The following is a 14,367-nucleotide window of genomic DNA, read 5'->3' as shown; positions in this document are numbered from 1 at the left end:
TATCACACCTCTGGCTTTTTTTGTTGTCTGTCTTTCTTTCATTGATTTCACATTGTCTTTATTATGTTTTTTATTCAATGTATCCTTGTTGTTTTATTCAGGATATAAGAAATAATTGTTGTCAGTATTTACATTAGGTCTACATGTATTTTCTGAATACTTTTGTTGTGATATTTTAATGACCATCTATTCTGCATTTTTTGTAATACAATGTTAAATAAAAAAAAAGAAAAAGAAAAATCGACCGCCTCACATTTTTCGTCACTCCATTGACGCTACAACTGACCTCTCGCGAGACTACACGCAGTTTCCCAGCCAGCAGTGTGGTGTGGCGTGTGCGCGATAGAGACAAGGAAAGATGGCGACGCAGGAGACCGAAACGACTAAAGCAACCGTGAGCAACGGCGAGGTAAAATGAATGACACTACCCTCACCACATTTACTTTTCACACCTGGGCCAAAAGGGAAGTTTTGTTTGTTTGAACGTTGAGCCCGGAACCGTTAACATTTAAACGTGTTACCGATCGTTACATGAGCCCCAGTGACGTTGTCACTGCCGGTTGGTTTTTAAAACGACGAGCCGAGAAAACCCGACTTAGCGGGCTAGATGTATGGAGGGAGAGCGGCGTTAACGGGGAAATTTAACCAGGAGACACATGGTTGCGTAAAAGTGGGGAGATTCGTAGCTGACTCCAGGTGTGTTGGTGTGAGCCAGCTGACTGCTGCGGGGTGTCAGTGAGCCACCACAAGGCCTGAACCTGAGCAACGCAGCTTGGCTTCATTAACCGGGCCAGTCTTCAGCAGCCTGCACACATTTCTCAACCACTGTTAAATGTCTTCACCTGCCCTTTATTTACAGTCGTTCCAGGCGAAACGTTTGGCTCAACGTACATTTTTGTAAATCCAATAGGAAAGGGTTTATTTGGCAGCTCATCTTGTTAACATGGACAAGTGAGATCAAGCAGGTGTATCTATTGGCAATTTAGTCTAACCCTGGAAAATCCTCTTAAATTGTTTATGTTATCAGTTGTTGGAGATCATTTGGCCGGTAACGAACAATCTGGCAATTATTGTCCGGTGTGACGAATGTCTATCACAAGTTAACAGAGGTCACAGTGAATCATCACTCTAAAGGCAAACCACTCGTCTCCCTTGTGCCTAGTTTAAAGTCAGTGTTTAGCTCAACAAATTCAAAACAATGATATGAGAAAAAAGCGGCTTACAAAGCCAAAGAGCAAAATTTTGTATTTTCAATTTATAAAACACATTTCTGTCATTGGACTAATAATTGCTCAGTGAATTGTTTCAAGGTTAGGTATGACTTATGTTTAGGCTTCTTTGGGTTCCTTCGATGGTTTCAGTTTAAAATCTAGGATTTCTCTCATGTATTATCATTACGTTGAAGTCACAGAGCTAAGCAGAAATGGAATGACTAACCAGGCTAAGTCTCCAGCAGCACACACACATTTCTCATCCACTTCTTCTCACTTGCCTTTTATTTACAGTTCTACAGAAAATGTTGGTTCAATCTACATTTAGTAAATCCCACAGGAAAGTGTTTATCTGGCAGCTCATCTTGTTGATATTGACAAGTTAGATGAAACATTTGTCGTTATGAAAACCTCTCTTAAATTGTTTGTATTATCAGTTGTAGGAGGTCATTAGGGGGGTAATGAGCAATCTAGAAATTATTTTCTGGAGTGACAAATGCCTATCACAAGTTAACAGAGGTCAAGTGAATCATCACTCTTTAAAGGCAAACCACTCATCTCCCTTGTACTCAATCTCAATTTTTTATAATTCCAGAAACATTGATAAGTTCAGCTAGATAGAGGTGTTTTTTAAAGATTCTGGAAATACTTTCAGAACATCAGTAAAATGTTATTAAACATTTTTTAAATGTGGACATTACCAGGGATTTATCTTCTAGAAAAACTGATGTTTAACTCTGTGATTGAAATGTAGTGGTAATACACAAGTGGCAGAAACTAGGGCAAGGCTACAGTGTGTTCTTAGTGTCTCTTTTGTATTAAAATTGCTCTGTCAGGATAAATGCGCCATTAGTTTTAGAAGGAGCATTTATGTTGTTATTGAGATCCATTGCTAGTGAATCAGTTGAAAGAAATTTCTGTGGTATTTATCTAGGTGAAGCACTAAGGGGCCAATAGCAGATGTTTTTGGTCTGCTTTTCAGTTTCTCAGTTATGGTTTCATTGAGTACAGGTATAACTGTACTGGCCACAGCACAACACACGTGATGGAGTCAGTGTTAGACAGGTCTAAAATAACAACGGCTTAAAAATTACTTGTATTACATGTCCTCTGAATGTGGAAAGACCATCTGCATCGTTAACAATTAAGTAATAGGAGATACTGTCACCGTGTGTGAAATTGACATTACAGGACAATCCCAATTTCTCTGTGAACCAGTCTTAACTAAACTTTTTGTACTCTTCCTTCGGAACACACGGTAACAATCCAGTGTGAAGTATTTACTCTGAACCTTGAATAGGTGGTTAATTGTTAATCCTTGTTCAGTCCGTAAATTGTTGTAAATTATTATCCTAAACTGGAGGAGATAACCTGTGTCTATTGTTGAGCATATTGGTGTTCTGTCTAGTTATTACGTTGATCCCTCCAAGAGACAGAGATGCATGCCTCTGATAATAGAATTGCTTCTATTTTAACGCAACAGGACATGGAAGCGAGGGTGAAAAGGCCCTATTTTGAGCCACTTGATGGCCTTGAAATGTTATGTTTATAATGGTGCAGGGACAGTGGCTCATCACAAATCTTTACATTTTCAGTGTTCACTCCTTTCAAGCCCGTCTTGGTGCCCTAATGAATGAAAATAACCCGTCAAACGGAAAACATTTTTTACCCTCAAGTATTGTTTGTTTCTGGAGGCCAACCACTGATCTCCCTTGTGTTGGTGACAACGGGGGAGATTAGATGTTTAGATAGTGAATGAGTCTCATGACTTGGCATGTGCTTGTCTATTGTGTCACTTGAATAGAATGTGGTCTTGCTGGAGGGGTTTGGGTGGTTACATGGACACACTTAAGTTTTTAAGGGTGAAATTACGTTAAAGAACAAACTCATTTTTAATTATCCTCAATATGCAAATGTGCTTGCTGATGCTCACATGAATTTGAACATGAGAGTTATTTAAACCATGTCAAAACTACAAAAGTTTTATTAGTATTATCACATAAATGTGTCCTGGTAGTTAAATAGTAGCCTGTCAATACAGGTTTTGCCAGATTGATTAGTGTAGGTATAATAGTTTCTTTAAAAGTCCTGTAATTTTATGCGTCTGTTTTCCAGAGCCCCAATATCTTCATATAGCTTGTTTTGTTTGACCAGAACAATGTTAACCCAAATATATTGTTATTTCCTCCTAACAGTAAATCCTCATATTTGTGAAGCCGGAGCAAGAGAATATGATTAAACAATTAATAATTTGGTCAATTAAACATCAGAAAATAGGAAGAAAACTGTCAATATTAAAAATGTCATACTTTTTCCAAACAGTCTGAAAGACACCGAAAATATTGAAATATTATTGAAGAAATCTAAGATAAAGAAAAGTAACAAATTCTCATTTTTGAGAGCCTTGGACCAGCAAATGCTTTTTAAAAAATTTTTTAATTTAAAATATTTGCAAATTAAGTTTGTTATATCAACTAATCAATTAATTGACTAATTCTTGCAGCTCCAATGAAAATGTATTTCTTGTTAATTTTCAAATCAGATGTATTACTTTCTAAGCATATGCTTAATTGCAAATTTCCTGTAATCTTTTTTTGAAAACATACTATTTGCCACTATTTACTCACTTTAGCACAGCATGGAGTGACAGGTCTGAAATTAGTGTCAATTAACTGCTGCAACACAAAGGTCATTAAGCATGTGTTGGTGTGTATTCATGGCTGTAGGTGAGCAGCAATGGAACTGTTGCGCCAACAGATGGCCAGACTGTGCAGACGGCTGGAAATGCACAGGACCCTCAGCAGCAACAGCAGCAACAAGCACCTAATGCATGGCAGGTCATTAAAGGAGTCCTTTTCAGGTGAGTTTTTCTTTGTTTTTTAATCTGGGAGGCTCATTCTTAAAAGCGGAAAGCCAGCCACTGATAAAAGCTTACTGTGATACTATGGGTGTAATGATTAATTAAATACATGAGATATATTATGGTGGTATGACAATTCATATCAAAGTGGCAAGTAAACAGAAATTCGTGTGCATATCCACAACTCGGCTGAATTTCAGTTTGCCCTTATATATTTACCTCGGTTGCAGATCTCTTTGCAGAGTTTACAGTCTGCGTTGCTTCTCAAGCTGCAATTTTACCCAAATTTGTCCTTTTTAAAAAACATTTTTTTATCGTTTTCTATGAAAATTGCAGAGTAAACAAGTGAGACGTGCATGAAAATTAGTTCTCACTGGACTTAGTGGTGTTACAAGGGTCAGATTTCTAAACAGATCTCTATTTATGGTCTATTTTTGTCCACTGTATTTAGTCAGTTGTTCAGTAAGTGCTACTTTCTGACTGTGGTGGATGAACCAAAAAATATCTGCACTGTCAGTCACTTGTGCCTTACCTGACGAAAACCTGTGCACTAAAATCGGTAAGTGAGTACAAGTAATTGAATCTGTTAACTGTTGCAGATTCAAGAATCAAATAATTCCATTGAGATGTTCCTTTTATAACCAAATGTACAGTACTTTTTTAAAATGCTGGTACCAATGTAGTATTTTTTGCCACCTGATTTGAATAAATGCCTATGGTTGTTTTTCTTGTCTTAGGCAAGCAGTTACTTTGCCAACCAATCAGCAAAAGAACAGGTCCATTACCTAGATTAAAAATATTAACCATTTAAAATCCCAGGCTTTAGCTCAAAACTATTTCACATATTTCAGTATCATGATTTGTAAAAAAAAAAAAAAAAAAAAAAAAAAAAAACAAAAAAAAATAATATTTTTTATGAAAAATAACCCATTTTTTTAAAAAAAAAAAAAAAAAAAAAAAAGCACGTCAGAAAAGTATATGACTTTTATTAGCAATGATCCCTATTTCTAGCATTTATAAGGTAAAATTGCTCTCACACATCTGTCAATATTCAGCCAGTTCACAAAAACTTACAATTCCCGCACTATTGTTTATGAATCCATAAAACAGCAGAACCTAATGTAACTGATTCTGAGATTAGTCCAGGAACAAATGTGGGCAATAAAATGTAAATATTCCCATTCATCGCCTATAGAAAATATTCCTCAGAAAACTGTTGCATGTAAGACACCTGAGCTCAGAAGTAGGAACTTACAAGTGTTTGATGGTAGTCCAAGTGTGAATGAATGAATCAGTGAGTTAGATTTTTCTTATATATATGGTAGAGCAGGTAGTTAATAGCTTCTGCTCCGTCATGCACACACTATCAAAACATGATCATGCATGGCAGGAACGATTGTTGTTTGCGTTTCCGTGCAGAGAAGACAGCTAGCATAGCTGCTAGTCAATATCGACAGATTGTGCAAGTGGATAACGTTAATCTTAATTCTGTAACTCAACTGTTGTTGAATATCTTCTCCCTCAATCCAGATGAATATTGACAGTCTCGATCAGAGCTATTAGCAAAAAAAGAGTGCCAAAAACACACATGGGAAAGCTGAACAGTCTGACTGGTGTGATTAGTTATCCAGTTAATTTGTTTTGAATTTTGCCAGACTACAGCCAGTGCTGTTGTGGCAGCTAAAGCAACAAGAGAAGGCAAGGAAGGGATAGCTGTAGCTAATGAAGAGAGAGATGTAGGAGAGGAGGAGGAGGAGGAGGAGGAGGAGGACAGCAGTCACTGCTGCTTTGGGAGAGCCAGCTAGGGCAGAAGCAACAAGTGAGATTGATGGCAAACACGGAGAGAGAACTGTATATATTCTTTATTTTTTATCAGTTTATTTTTTTTATTAGTACAATTACAATATTTGCAGTGGCGCACCTTGTCTATGGTATTATTTAGTGATTAATTTAGGAAGCTACCACCACAAATAAAATGTAATTCTGTGGGAAAAACTGCACAAGCAAACAAAGGAGAGGCTGGAATTTGAAAATGAAAAGATTTGTCAGCAATATACATACATTCAACATTGCCAGTTCTGTGTTCCTCTTTTACTCCTAAGCTTGTCTCTTTTGACCTATGACTGATTTATGTTGCAAGAAAACGTCTCTCCTAAAGAATGTAAAGCAGTTTGACTGAATACAGTTTAATCAGACTAGCTGTCTTTTGGTTTGACTCTCCTGTCGCAGCTCTTCAGATCTCAAGAAAAAAGGTCAAAACCAAATTCTGTCTGACTTTTTTTATGCTAATGTACCCAGTATATGTCCATTTACAAACAAAGTATTATTCCAACTCATCACCCCATTCTGCTCTTTTATATTTTTTTCTTTTTTTTATCAAATTATTATTATTTTTTTAAATTCCTTTTTACTTAATCTTCTTTTCCTCTGGCCCTGTTTCTTCTCATTCCTCCAGAATCTTCATAATCTGGGCAATCAGTACCTGGTTTCGCCGAGGGCCATCCACTCCTGACCCCAACACACCGGCTGGGGCACCTCGGGTACCCAGCAGGAACCTCTTCCCCAAGGACACCCTCATGGTATTACACCTATCCCCTCCTCATAAAATGGCCAGCTGTTTTAGTAAACATTTTTAATTGAATTGAAGCTGTACCATTTTAAACACTCCTCACACTATGTTCTCCTTAAGTATCTTGACAGCAAACCAGTGGCATCTCTCCTTGTGAAATAACTCTCGCTCTCCCCTGGCTCTGTAATATCATAAACACCTTTTTATTCTCACCGTGCCTGCAGGACCTGTATGTGTACGTGTCCCAGGAGGAGGTGTTCTCTGACTTCAACAACACAGAGGCCCTGTTCTGGTTCCACAGGGACCTGGTCTATGGAGACTGGAACATGGGGGAGAGTGGGGACGGCTGCTACCAGCACAATATGGAGATGGACATCCCAGAGGTGGGGTTGACAGAGGATGGAGGGGAGGTGCAACGTTAGAGGAGGGGGAGGTGTGACAGGCAGTAGTTGTATGATGATGGTGAGAGGGGACCTGTGTTAGACAGCAAAGACAAGTAGATACTGAAAGAATTGTAATATGGATGTGTATTTACCTCAAATTAAGATTTCTCCCTGTGTGGTGTGTGCTTGCAGAAAGTACAGCAGAATGGTTCCCTTTACATTCACGTCTACTTCACTAAAAGTGGATTCCATCCAGACCCCAAACGCAAGGGGCAATATCGCAGACTGGCAACAGTTCATGCAACACGAAGTAAGCACATATATTGTAAACTTTAAACAAAAACTGTTACAAAAGTAGTAAAATAATAATATATATACTGATTCCTAAGAGTTAACCTTTACTTTTTTACTCTGTCAGTGCTGAATAAATTCAAGCGAAGAAAGTTCCTGAAGACCAAGAATCTGCTAACAGGAGAGACAGAAGCAGATCCTGAAATGATCAAGGTTGGTATATTTGTTTTATTTTATTGTACAATGTAGAGCTGTACTGATAAAGCAGCAGATATAATAATGTTGGCTGATAAATAACAAGAAATGGCAGGACACAAATGGCAAACTAGATTTGAGGTAATTTAAATAGTGTCTACATTACATTGTTTGACCACCAGAAAGCATTAGTCATTTTTTTTTAAATGTATAATGTCCTACTCTGTGTTCATCTCAGTCAAAAAAAAATCAAAAGGATCTGTATCAATAATTTATGCTTAAAAATTACTATTGTTTGTTTTATTATTGCCAAACTCCAAAATATTGATATCAGTATTGGCCTCAGAAATCCAGCATCATTCAAGCTGTAGTACTGTACACTGTGTATTATGAATGGATATATGGAAATATCAAGGTCTGTGTTGGATTTGACTCTTTCTATACAACAATCTGAAACTGTGTCATCAAATGTGTTTCTTCTCAGCGGGCAGAGAGCCACGGTCCAGTGGAGATTATCTCTCATTGGCACCCCAACCTCACCATCAACATGGTAGATGACCACACGGCCTGGGTCAAAGGCTCTGTTCCCGCTCCTCTAGACCAGCGTGAGTTAATCTTACTGACCTTTTTGCAATGCTACACTATGCTGTAAATGTTTTAAAAGGTTTCGACTGCAATTTTCTTAGTTTTGTGTCCAACCATCTGTGACATTTCTACCCTCTCTACCACTAGATGTTAAGTTTGATGCAGTAAGTGGAGACTACTACCCCATTGTGTATTTCAACGACTACTGGAACCTTCAGAAGGATTACTATCCCATCAATGAGACCCTGATGAAACTCCCATTGCGCCTCACCTACTGCCCGCTGTCCTTGTGGCGCTGGCAGCTGTACGCTGCCCAGAACGCTCGCTCGCCATGGAATTTCCTGCCTGAGGACACCTATGAGCAATCTGACGAAGACCAAGACTCTGTCAAGGTAAGAGGTCAAGGGTCATAGAGACAGAAAAATGTATTAGCTGTGATGAGAGATGTATTTTTGGTTTAGCTTCTAAAATAAACATTTTGATGTTTTCCTTTGTTGCACATGATACTAAAGTGAATGTGTTTGGATTTTGTGCTGTTGATCAGACAAAACAAAACGTTTGTGGGCATCACCTTGATCTGTGGGAAACACTTGCAGCATTTTTAGTATTTGTGATTTTATAGACAAAATGAATAATCAATTAACTGAAAAAATATATATAATATAATAAATAATCGTTGGTTGCAGCTCTAATTGTATCACAATAGTACTGCAGTATAGCGAGTTGCTTATGAATCTCGTCTCGAATACCAGGACATATACTTTAGTCATATGAATAAGAACTGCTATGTGGGCACTGCTACAGCTAAATCTGTGGATTTTCTGATCGAATATCAAAATTGAGATTGTCTTACACCTGTAACCTGAGATGAAACCCTCTCTCTCTATAGGTGGCCCTTTTGGAAACCAATCCGTACCTGCTGGGACTCACCATTATAGTCTCCATTGTGCACAGCATCTTCGAGTTTCTTGCCTTCAAGAACGGTAAGGTCACAACAGCGTCTCTGTAACCAGCACTCTTTTTTTAAAACAACAAAAGAATAGTTGCACAGTGTCTATGTACCTCCAGCTTCACCTCACCACACTATCTCCTCTGCAGATATCCAGTTCTGGAACAGCAGACAGTCTCTAGAAGGTCTGTCGGTGCGCTCCATCATATTTGGAGTTTTTCAGTCCATGGTGGTGCTGTTGTACATACTGGACAACGAAACCAACTTTGTGGTGCAGGTCAGCGTCTTCATCGGCCTTCTTATTGACCTGTGGAAAATCACCAAGGTCATGGACGTCAGAGTAAGTCAGAACAACACTTTTTTTTTTTTTTATGCACAATATTGTTTGCTTAACAGTTATTCTAGAAAAACTCTGAACCTTTGAGCCTGTGGGTTCCTGTCCTCTGCCCTTTTAAAAGACGAACCTAATTCAGTCTGTCTCACTGATGAGCTCAACTTCAACCAAAAAAGTGTGAGCTAAGCTGTGAATAAATTATGTTTGTTAATTGTAATTCACATGTTTTTTCACCTACTTTTGTCTTTCACTAGTTGGACAGAGAGAACAAAATCGCAGGGCTATTCCCAAGATTGGTATTCAAAGACAAGTCAACATATGTGGAGTCTTCAACCAAAATCTATGATGATGTAAGTTAAACTCCGTACTGCAAACATTGACCACATTCAGAAGACACTGGTTTCAAAGTTACATTTAGAGGGAATTTTATTTTATACCAGATGACAGAAAAAGATATATCATCAAACTCTTACTCTCACTTCTGTAAACCTCAGACAAGCCTAAATAAACATTGCTCTGTTAGGATGAATGAAATATCTCAAGTGTGTCTTGTACACTTATCGGTTTGCTTTTATAAATCAATTTGTTATTACCGTTTCTGATTTGATTGATAACTTCTTTTCTCTCTTGTCCTGGGAACAGATGGCCTTCAAGTACTTGTCGTGGCTCCTCTACCCACTGTTTGGCTGCTATGCGGTCTACAGTTTATTGTATGTAGAACACAAAGGCTGGTACTCATGGGTACTCAGCATGCTCTATGGCTTCTTGTTAACCTTTGGTAAGTTTATCTGAAGTGTTTTATATACCACTGCATTTAAATAGAGGAACATTGATATTGTGTTGAAACTTTAGACATAGGCATATGGCATATAAGCAGGATTTAATGTACTGTAATATAAGTTCCCAAAAGATAAGAAACATAATGTAACACAAGACGACATACTACAGTAAGTCAATGAAGAACTAACAGAACAAAACAAATCTTGGCTCATATGGTAGGTAAATTAAGTGAACCCAATAAAATAAGAAAAAAAGGGGACTCAAAGTATAAATGAAAAACCATATAATTACAATATAATTTGGATAGCACATTTTCATTATTAAAAAAGGCAGGGGTATTTTCATTCTTTTTCTGTACATTAAACATTGAAAGCAAGACATTGTTTTATTAGTAAAATAAAAACATGGAGGAAAAGGAGGAACTCAGGAAAGAGGAAGGGCGTTTTCCCATTAGAAATAATCTTGATGATTTGGGTGTACAATGTAACTGCCCATGGATTAGCTAATATACATCAAATGATGCAGAGAGCACTGGTAAGCATATAGAACAACGACAAACAAATTGGACAGGAATCCCTAACAGATCCCCTTTTTTTTAATTTTAATCCCCAAAATACTGAAGTTAACAAGAAATTATGAAGGCTATCAGTGTTTTTCATTGATTCAGTAAATAAGTCCATTTTGAATAAATGAAACCTATCCTAACAGATTTTATTGAAAAGGATGATCACATAAAGATGATAATGATCAGATTTAACATAAATAGCATATAGACACTTTTTGTATGTTTTTAAGGTGATATTTTATCTTGTACTCATTCTTAACTGTTCCTGTTTTACTATTTTATTCTTGTTCTCCATTTTTGATTTTATCTTCTGGTGACATGTTGTGTCCAGCACGTTTTGTTCATGTTTATATAAATCTTTTTAAAGGCCAGAGATACAGCTGATTATTATTATTGTAGTGGATGTACACACAACTAATGTTTTCATACTTGCATCATGGTTACGTACCCAATTCCCAATAGCCTCTGCCAATGTGCCATGTATTAATAGACTTCATACGGGTACACTCAGTGATGTTGCCTGCAGTCTAACGTACTGCCTCTGCTGTAAAAGTGTTTATATGACCTAACCAGTTCCTTCTTTTCTGTTGTTTTTTGGCTTTAGGTTTCATTACAATGACGCCACAGCTATTCATCAACTACAAAATGAAGTCTGTGGCCCACCTCCCATGGAGGATGCTCACCTACAAGGCTCTCAATACCTTTATTGATGACCTGTTTGCCTTCGTCATCAAGATGCCCATGATGTATAGGATAGGATGCCTCAGAGATGGTACGTCTTCTCTGATCGAGTATTTTTCTATGAATTTACTTGGATCAGGGGAAGTTACATTATCACCTAAATCAACCATTATAAGTAAAAGCTGTTTTGTCAACTTCCTCTGCCCACATTGAAGAGGAGCCATTTTGAGTTTGTAGCTCGATGAAGATGAGCTCAGTCATGCAGTGTTTTGCTGGAGGTGGTTTCAACTCATTGCTCAGCATGGTGGCAGCTAAAATAGGCAGGCAATTCATCCAGGGAGATTTGTTGTTTGTTTAAAGGAAAGGCTGTTCTCCTTTCTGGCCCTTCTGTCTTGACCTGAGCACACTGACCTCAGAGGAAATGTAGAATCATTGTCACTCATGGGATTGTATTTGGACCAACTGTCCAAATCACCACCAACCTTTTGATGTCTGTCTCAGCATGTCTTATAAAAGATCCTCTAACTCCACCTAGTGTCAGCTCACTAGATCTCACTGATTTGCTCAGTGCCCTTTGATATTACCAGACAATTTATTAGGGGCTGTTTTATTATGATTAAATATGAAGACGTATTATATTTAACCAAGCTAGAGTAAGAGATTTTAACACTAAATAGCACTGCATGGAGTAATTATCTTTATTTTACTTAACATGATGTAAGAGGTCTGCTAGTTTGATCCATATGTTTTTTTCATTTTTTAGGCTTTATCAGTGACATTGAGAGTTTTCAGCTCATCAAGTGACTTCTTTAAATGTGTATCGAGCAGCTGTTGATGTTTTTTTTCCCTCAGTGGTCAGTGAAGTGGGCACAGTCTGTCAGTCTTGATGATATGATGGTGGAAAGTGACCCTTTTATTAAAGGGAGATCTAATAGGGGTTTTTTGGTAGGGGATGTCTGGGTTAATGGATATAGTGTTGTTTGAGCCATGTATACAAATATTAGTAAACAATTTATATTTTGCTGTTTTTGATTTGCTAACGATAACCTGTGTTGCAGTTTGATTGCGGTAGGCTTAATTAGGACCAATAATGACTACAGTCTGCTCTGGATTCTGATTGGTTAAAATGTGTAACGAGGTATCTGTGTACATTTATTTTAGTTTAAGCTACGGAGCCTGGAGGGCACACTGTGTTTACTGGTCTCACCATGCTTGTCTAGCATGTTAAAGTATTTTGTTACCGTTTTTTCTTTTTTTGTTTTGAATGAGTTCTTTAGTAAAAGGTTGAAACGAAGAACATGGACTGTGGAGTTTTATTGAAGCTCGCACTTTACAACTAGATGAAATGGACAGTGCCGCACTTACGAGCTATATTGCCAATACATATTCATTTTAACCCTCTCACAACCAACTGTGCAATCGTACAACTGTCTTGAGTCTTTTAATAATGTGAATGCTACTAAGTTGTAAACATGGGAAAGGTTTTTTACACGTTTGATTGAACCACTATAACAAGGTCGGTTGTTACTTGATGGCAAATAGTTATTTAATTACTTGTTTCTCATTGGACTAACGTCTGTTTCCTCTCCTGCAGATGTGGTATTCTTCATCTACCTTTACCAGCGCTGGATCTATCGGGTTGATCCCAACAGGGTCAACGAGTTTGGCACCAGTGGAGTTGACCACGACCAGAACAACACAGCAGATGCTGCTCCCGCCGTGGCCGCCGCCATCACAGACAAGCCAGAGGGGGAGAAGAAGAACGATTAAAAAAAAAAGACTGCGCCCTTATCTGCCTCCCTGGCCCTCACTGCTGGGGCGAAGAGGACTTGTGGAAATTAGGCAGGGAGAGGAGTTGTCGTTTAGCTGTCATGGACGCCGCTACAAAAAAATGCAGTTCAACTGTTCCCTCTGATTTCTGTGTGGATCCACAGAGAATCATATTCAATGTAGACTTGGTAAATTCTTATTTCTGTTTCCCGCCCATCCCCGCCCTCTCGTTTTGCGGTTCAAGTGAAGTAAAACAAAACGTGATGTACTGTATTCTGTATGATTTATCAGAGGGTATCAGTGTCCTGGAGTAGAGGTTGGGAGGGGAACGGGTTGCAGTTATACTATGTCTTTTTTTATACAGGGAAGAAAGAGGCCAAGTGCAACTTTTGTTCTTTGTGTAGATTCCTTGTGAAATTTTCTTTTCATTCCATGTGAGCACCGTGTTTCGGATTGCCTGGAAACTGGTGAGTAGTGCTGGAGGAAACTGGAAAGGTCCTGAGCCATGATGGAGGATGAAGAAGAAAGGTGGTGAGATGGATGACCCTACAGGACACTACCCACAAAACAGTGACTACTACCCTCAATTTTAAACAAATGGTTAATATTCTAAACTTGAACATAAAAAAATAACAGCCTTGTTGGTATTAATATAAATATATTAATATTGTCAATTACTTAATTTTTGTTTTTCAGTCACTGAAGCATTCTTTTGTATGTCCTCAAACTGTACAGAATCTCAGCTTGTCATGTTAATAATACAGATGTCAAAACTGTCTAGCAATACCTAATTTGCAAGTCTAATTTTTATTTTCCCCTCTCGGCTGGATGTCTGATTTTCAATTTTTTTCACACTCCAAGCCAAATCACCTTGACAGACACAGTGGAGACAGTCAGGTGTGTACTGGAAGAATTACAGTGTCTCTTGTTCTGAGTTTGGGTGCTGTAAATCCTGAAACAAAGAAGGTTCCATGTTGGTACATATTAAATTTTGAGCATTCATGTTTATAGTAAAACTTAAGTGTGATTTAAAATGTCTATGCAAAGCTTTTTTGATTTACTATTTTTATTTACTGCACTGGGTCCAAGAACAACATTGCATGAAACCTTTCATTTTTCACATTGATTTTTATTGATGTTACAGGAAATATACTTTATTTGTGTGCTTATGAAGCATGCACAGGCCTTTGTACT

The 14,367-nt window shown here is 37.9% G+C and overlaps 1 protein-coding gene across 1 annotated transcript; it reads left to right on the top strand.

Annotated features, from left to right (window-relative positions):
• Positions 1-308: 308 nt before the first annotated feature.
• On the top strand, positions 309-14,211 carry clptm1 (CLPTM1, transmembrane protein). The gene is made up of 14 exons (XM_022767555.1): positions 309-409; positions 3,938-4,071; positions 6,527-6,650; positions 6,865-7,023; positions 7,216-7,333; positions 7,442-7,527; positions 7,994-8,114; positions 8,242-8,486; positions 8,984-9,077; positions 9,193-9,383; positions 9,632-9,727; positions 10,020-10,155; positions 11,327-11,494; positions 12,998-14,211. The coding sequence occupies exons 1-14, from the start codon at positions 359-361 to the stop codon at positions 13,171-13,173; spliced, it is 1,899 nt and encodes a 632-aa protein (XP_022623276.1). The 5' UTR covers positions 309-358; the 3' UTR covers positions 13,174-14,211.
• Positions 14,212-14,367: the final 156 nt, after the last annotated feature.

This window comes from Seriola dumerili, unplaced genomic scaffold (genome assembly GCF_002260705.1).
Source record: "Seriola dumerili isolate Sdu_G_001 unplaced genomic scaffold, Sdu_1.0 BDQW01001195.1, whole genome shotgun sequence".
Lineage (NCBI taxonomy): Eukaryota > Metazoa > Chordata > Actinopteri > Carangiformes > Carangidae > Seriola > Seriola dumerili.
This window is presented reverse-complemented; position numbering and strand designations above follow the sequence as displayed.

What these genes read in the sequence shown, in the direction of transcription:
- clptm1 (XM_022767555.1), top strand. Translation starts at nt 359, where the DNA reads ATGGCGACGCAGGAGACCGAAACGACTAAAGCAACCGTGAGCAACGGC. An exon ending in CAACCGTGAGCAACGGCGAG is followed by an intron (nt 410 to 3,937) that starts GTAAAATGAATG and finishes TCATGGCTGTAG; the next exon opens with GTGAGCAGCAATGGAACTGT. An exon ending in TGGAGATGGACATCCCAGAG is followed by an intron (nt 7,024 to 7,215) that starts GTGGGGTTGACA and finishes GTGTGCTTGCAG; the next exon opens with AAAGTACAGCAGAATGGTTC.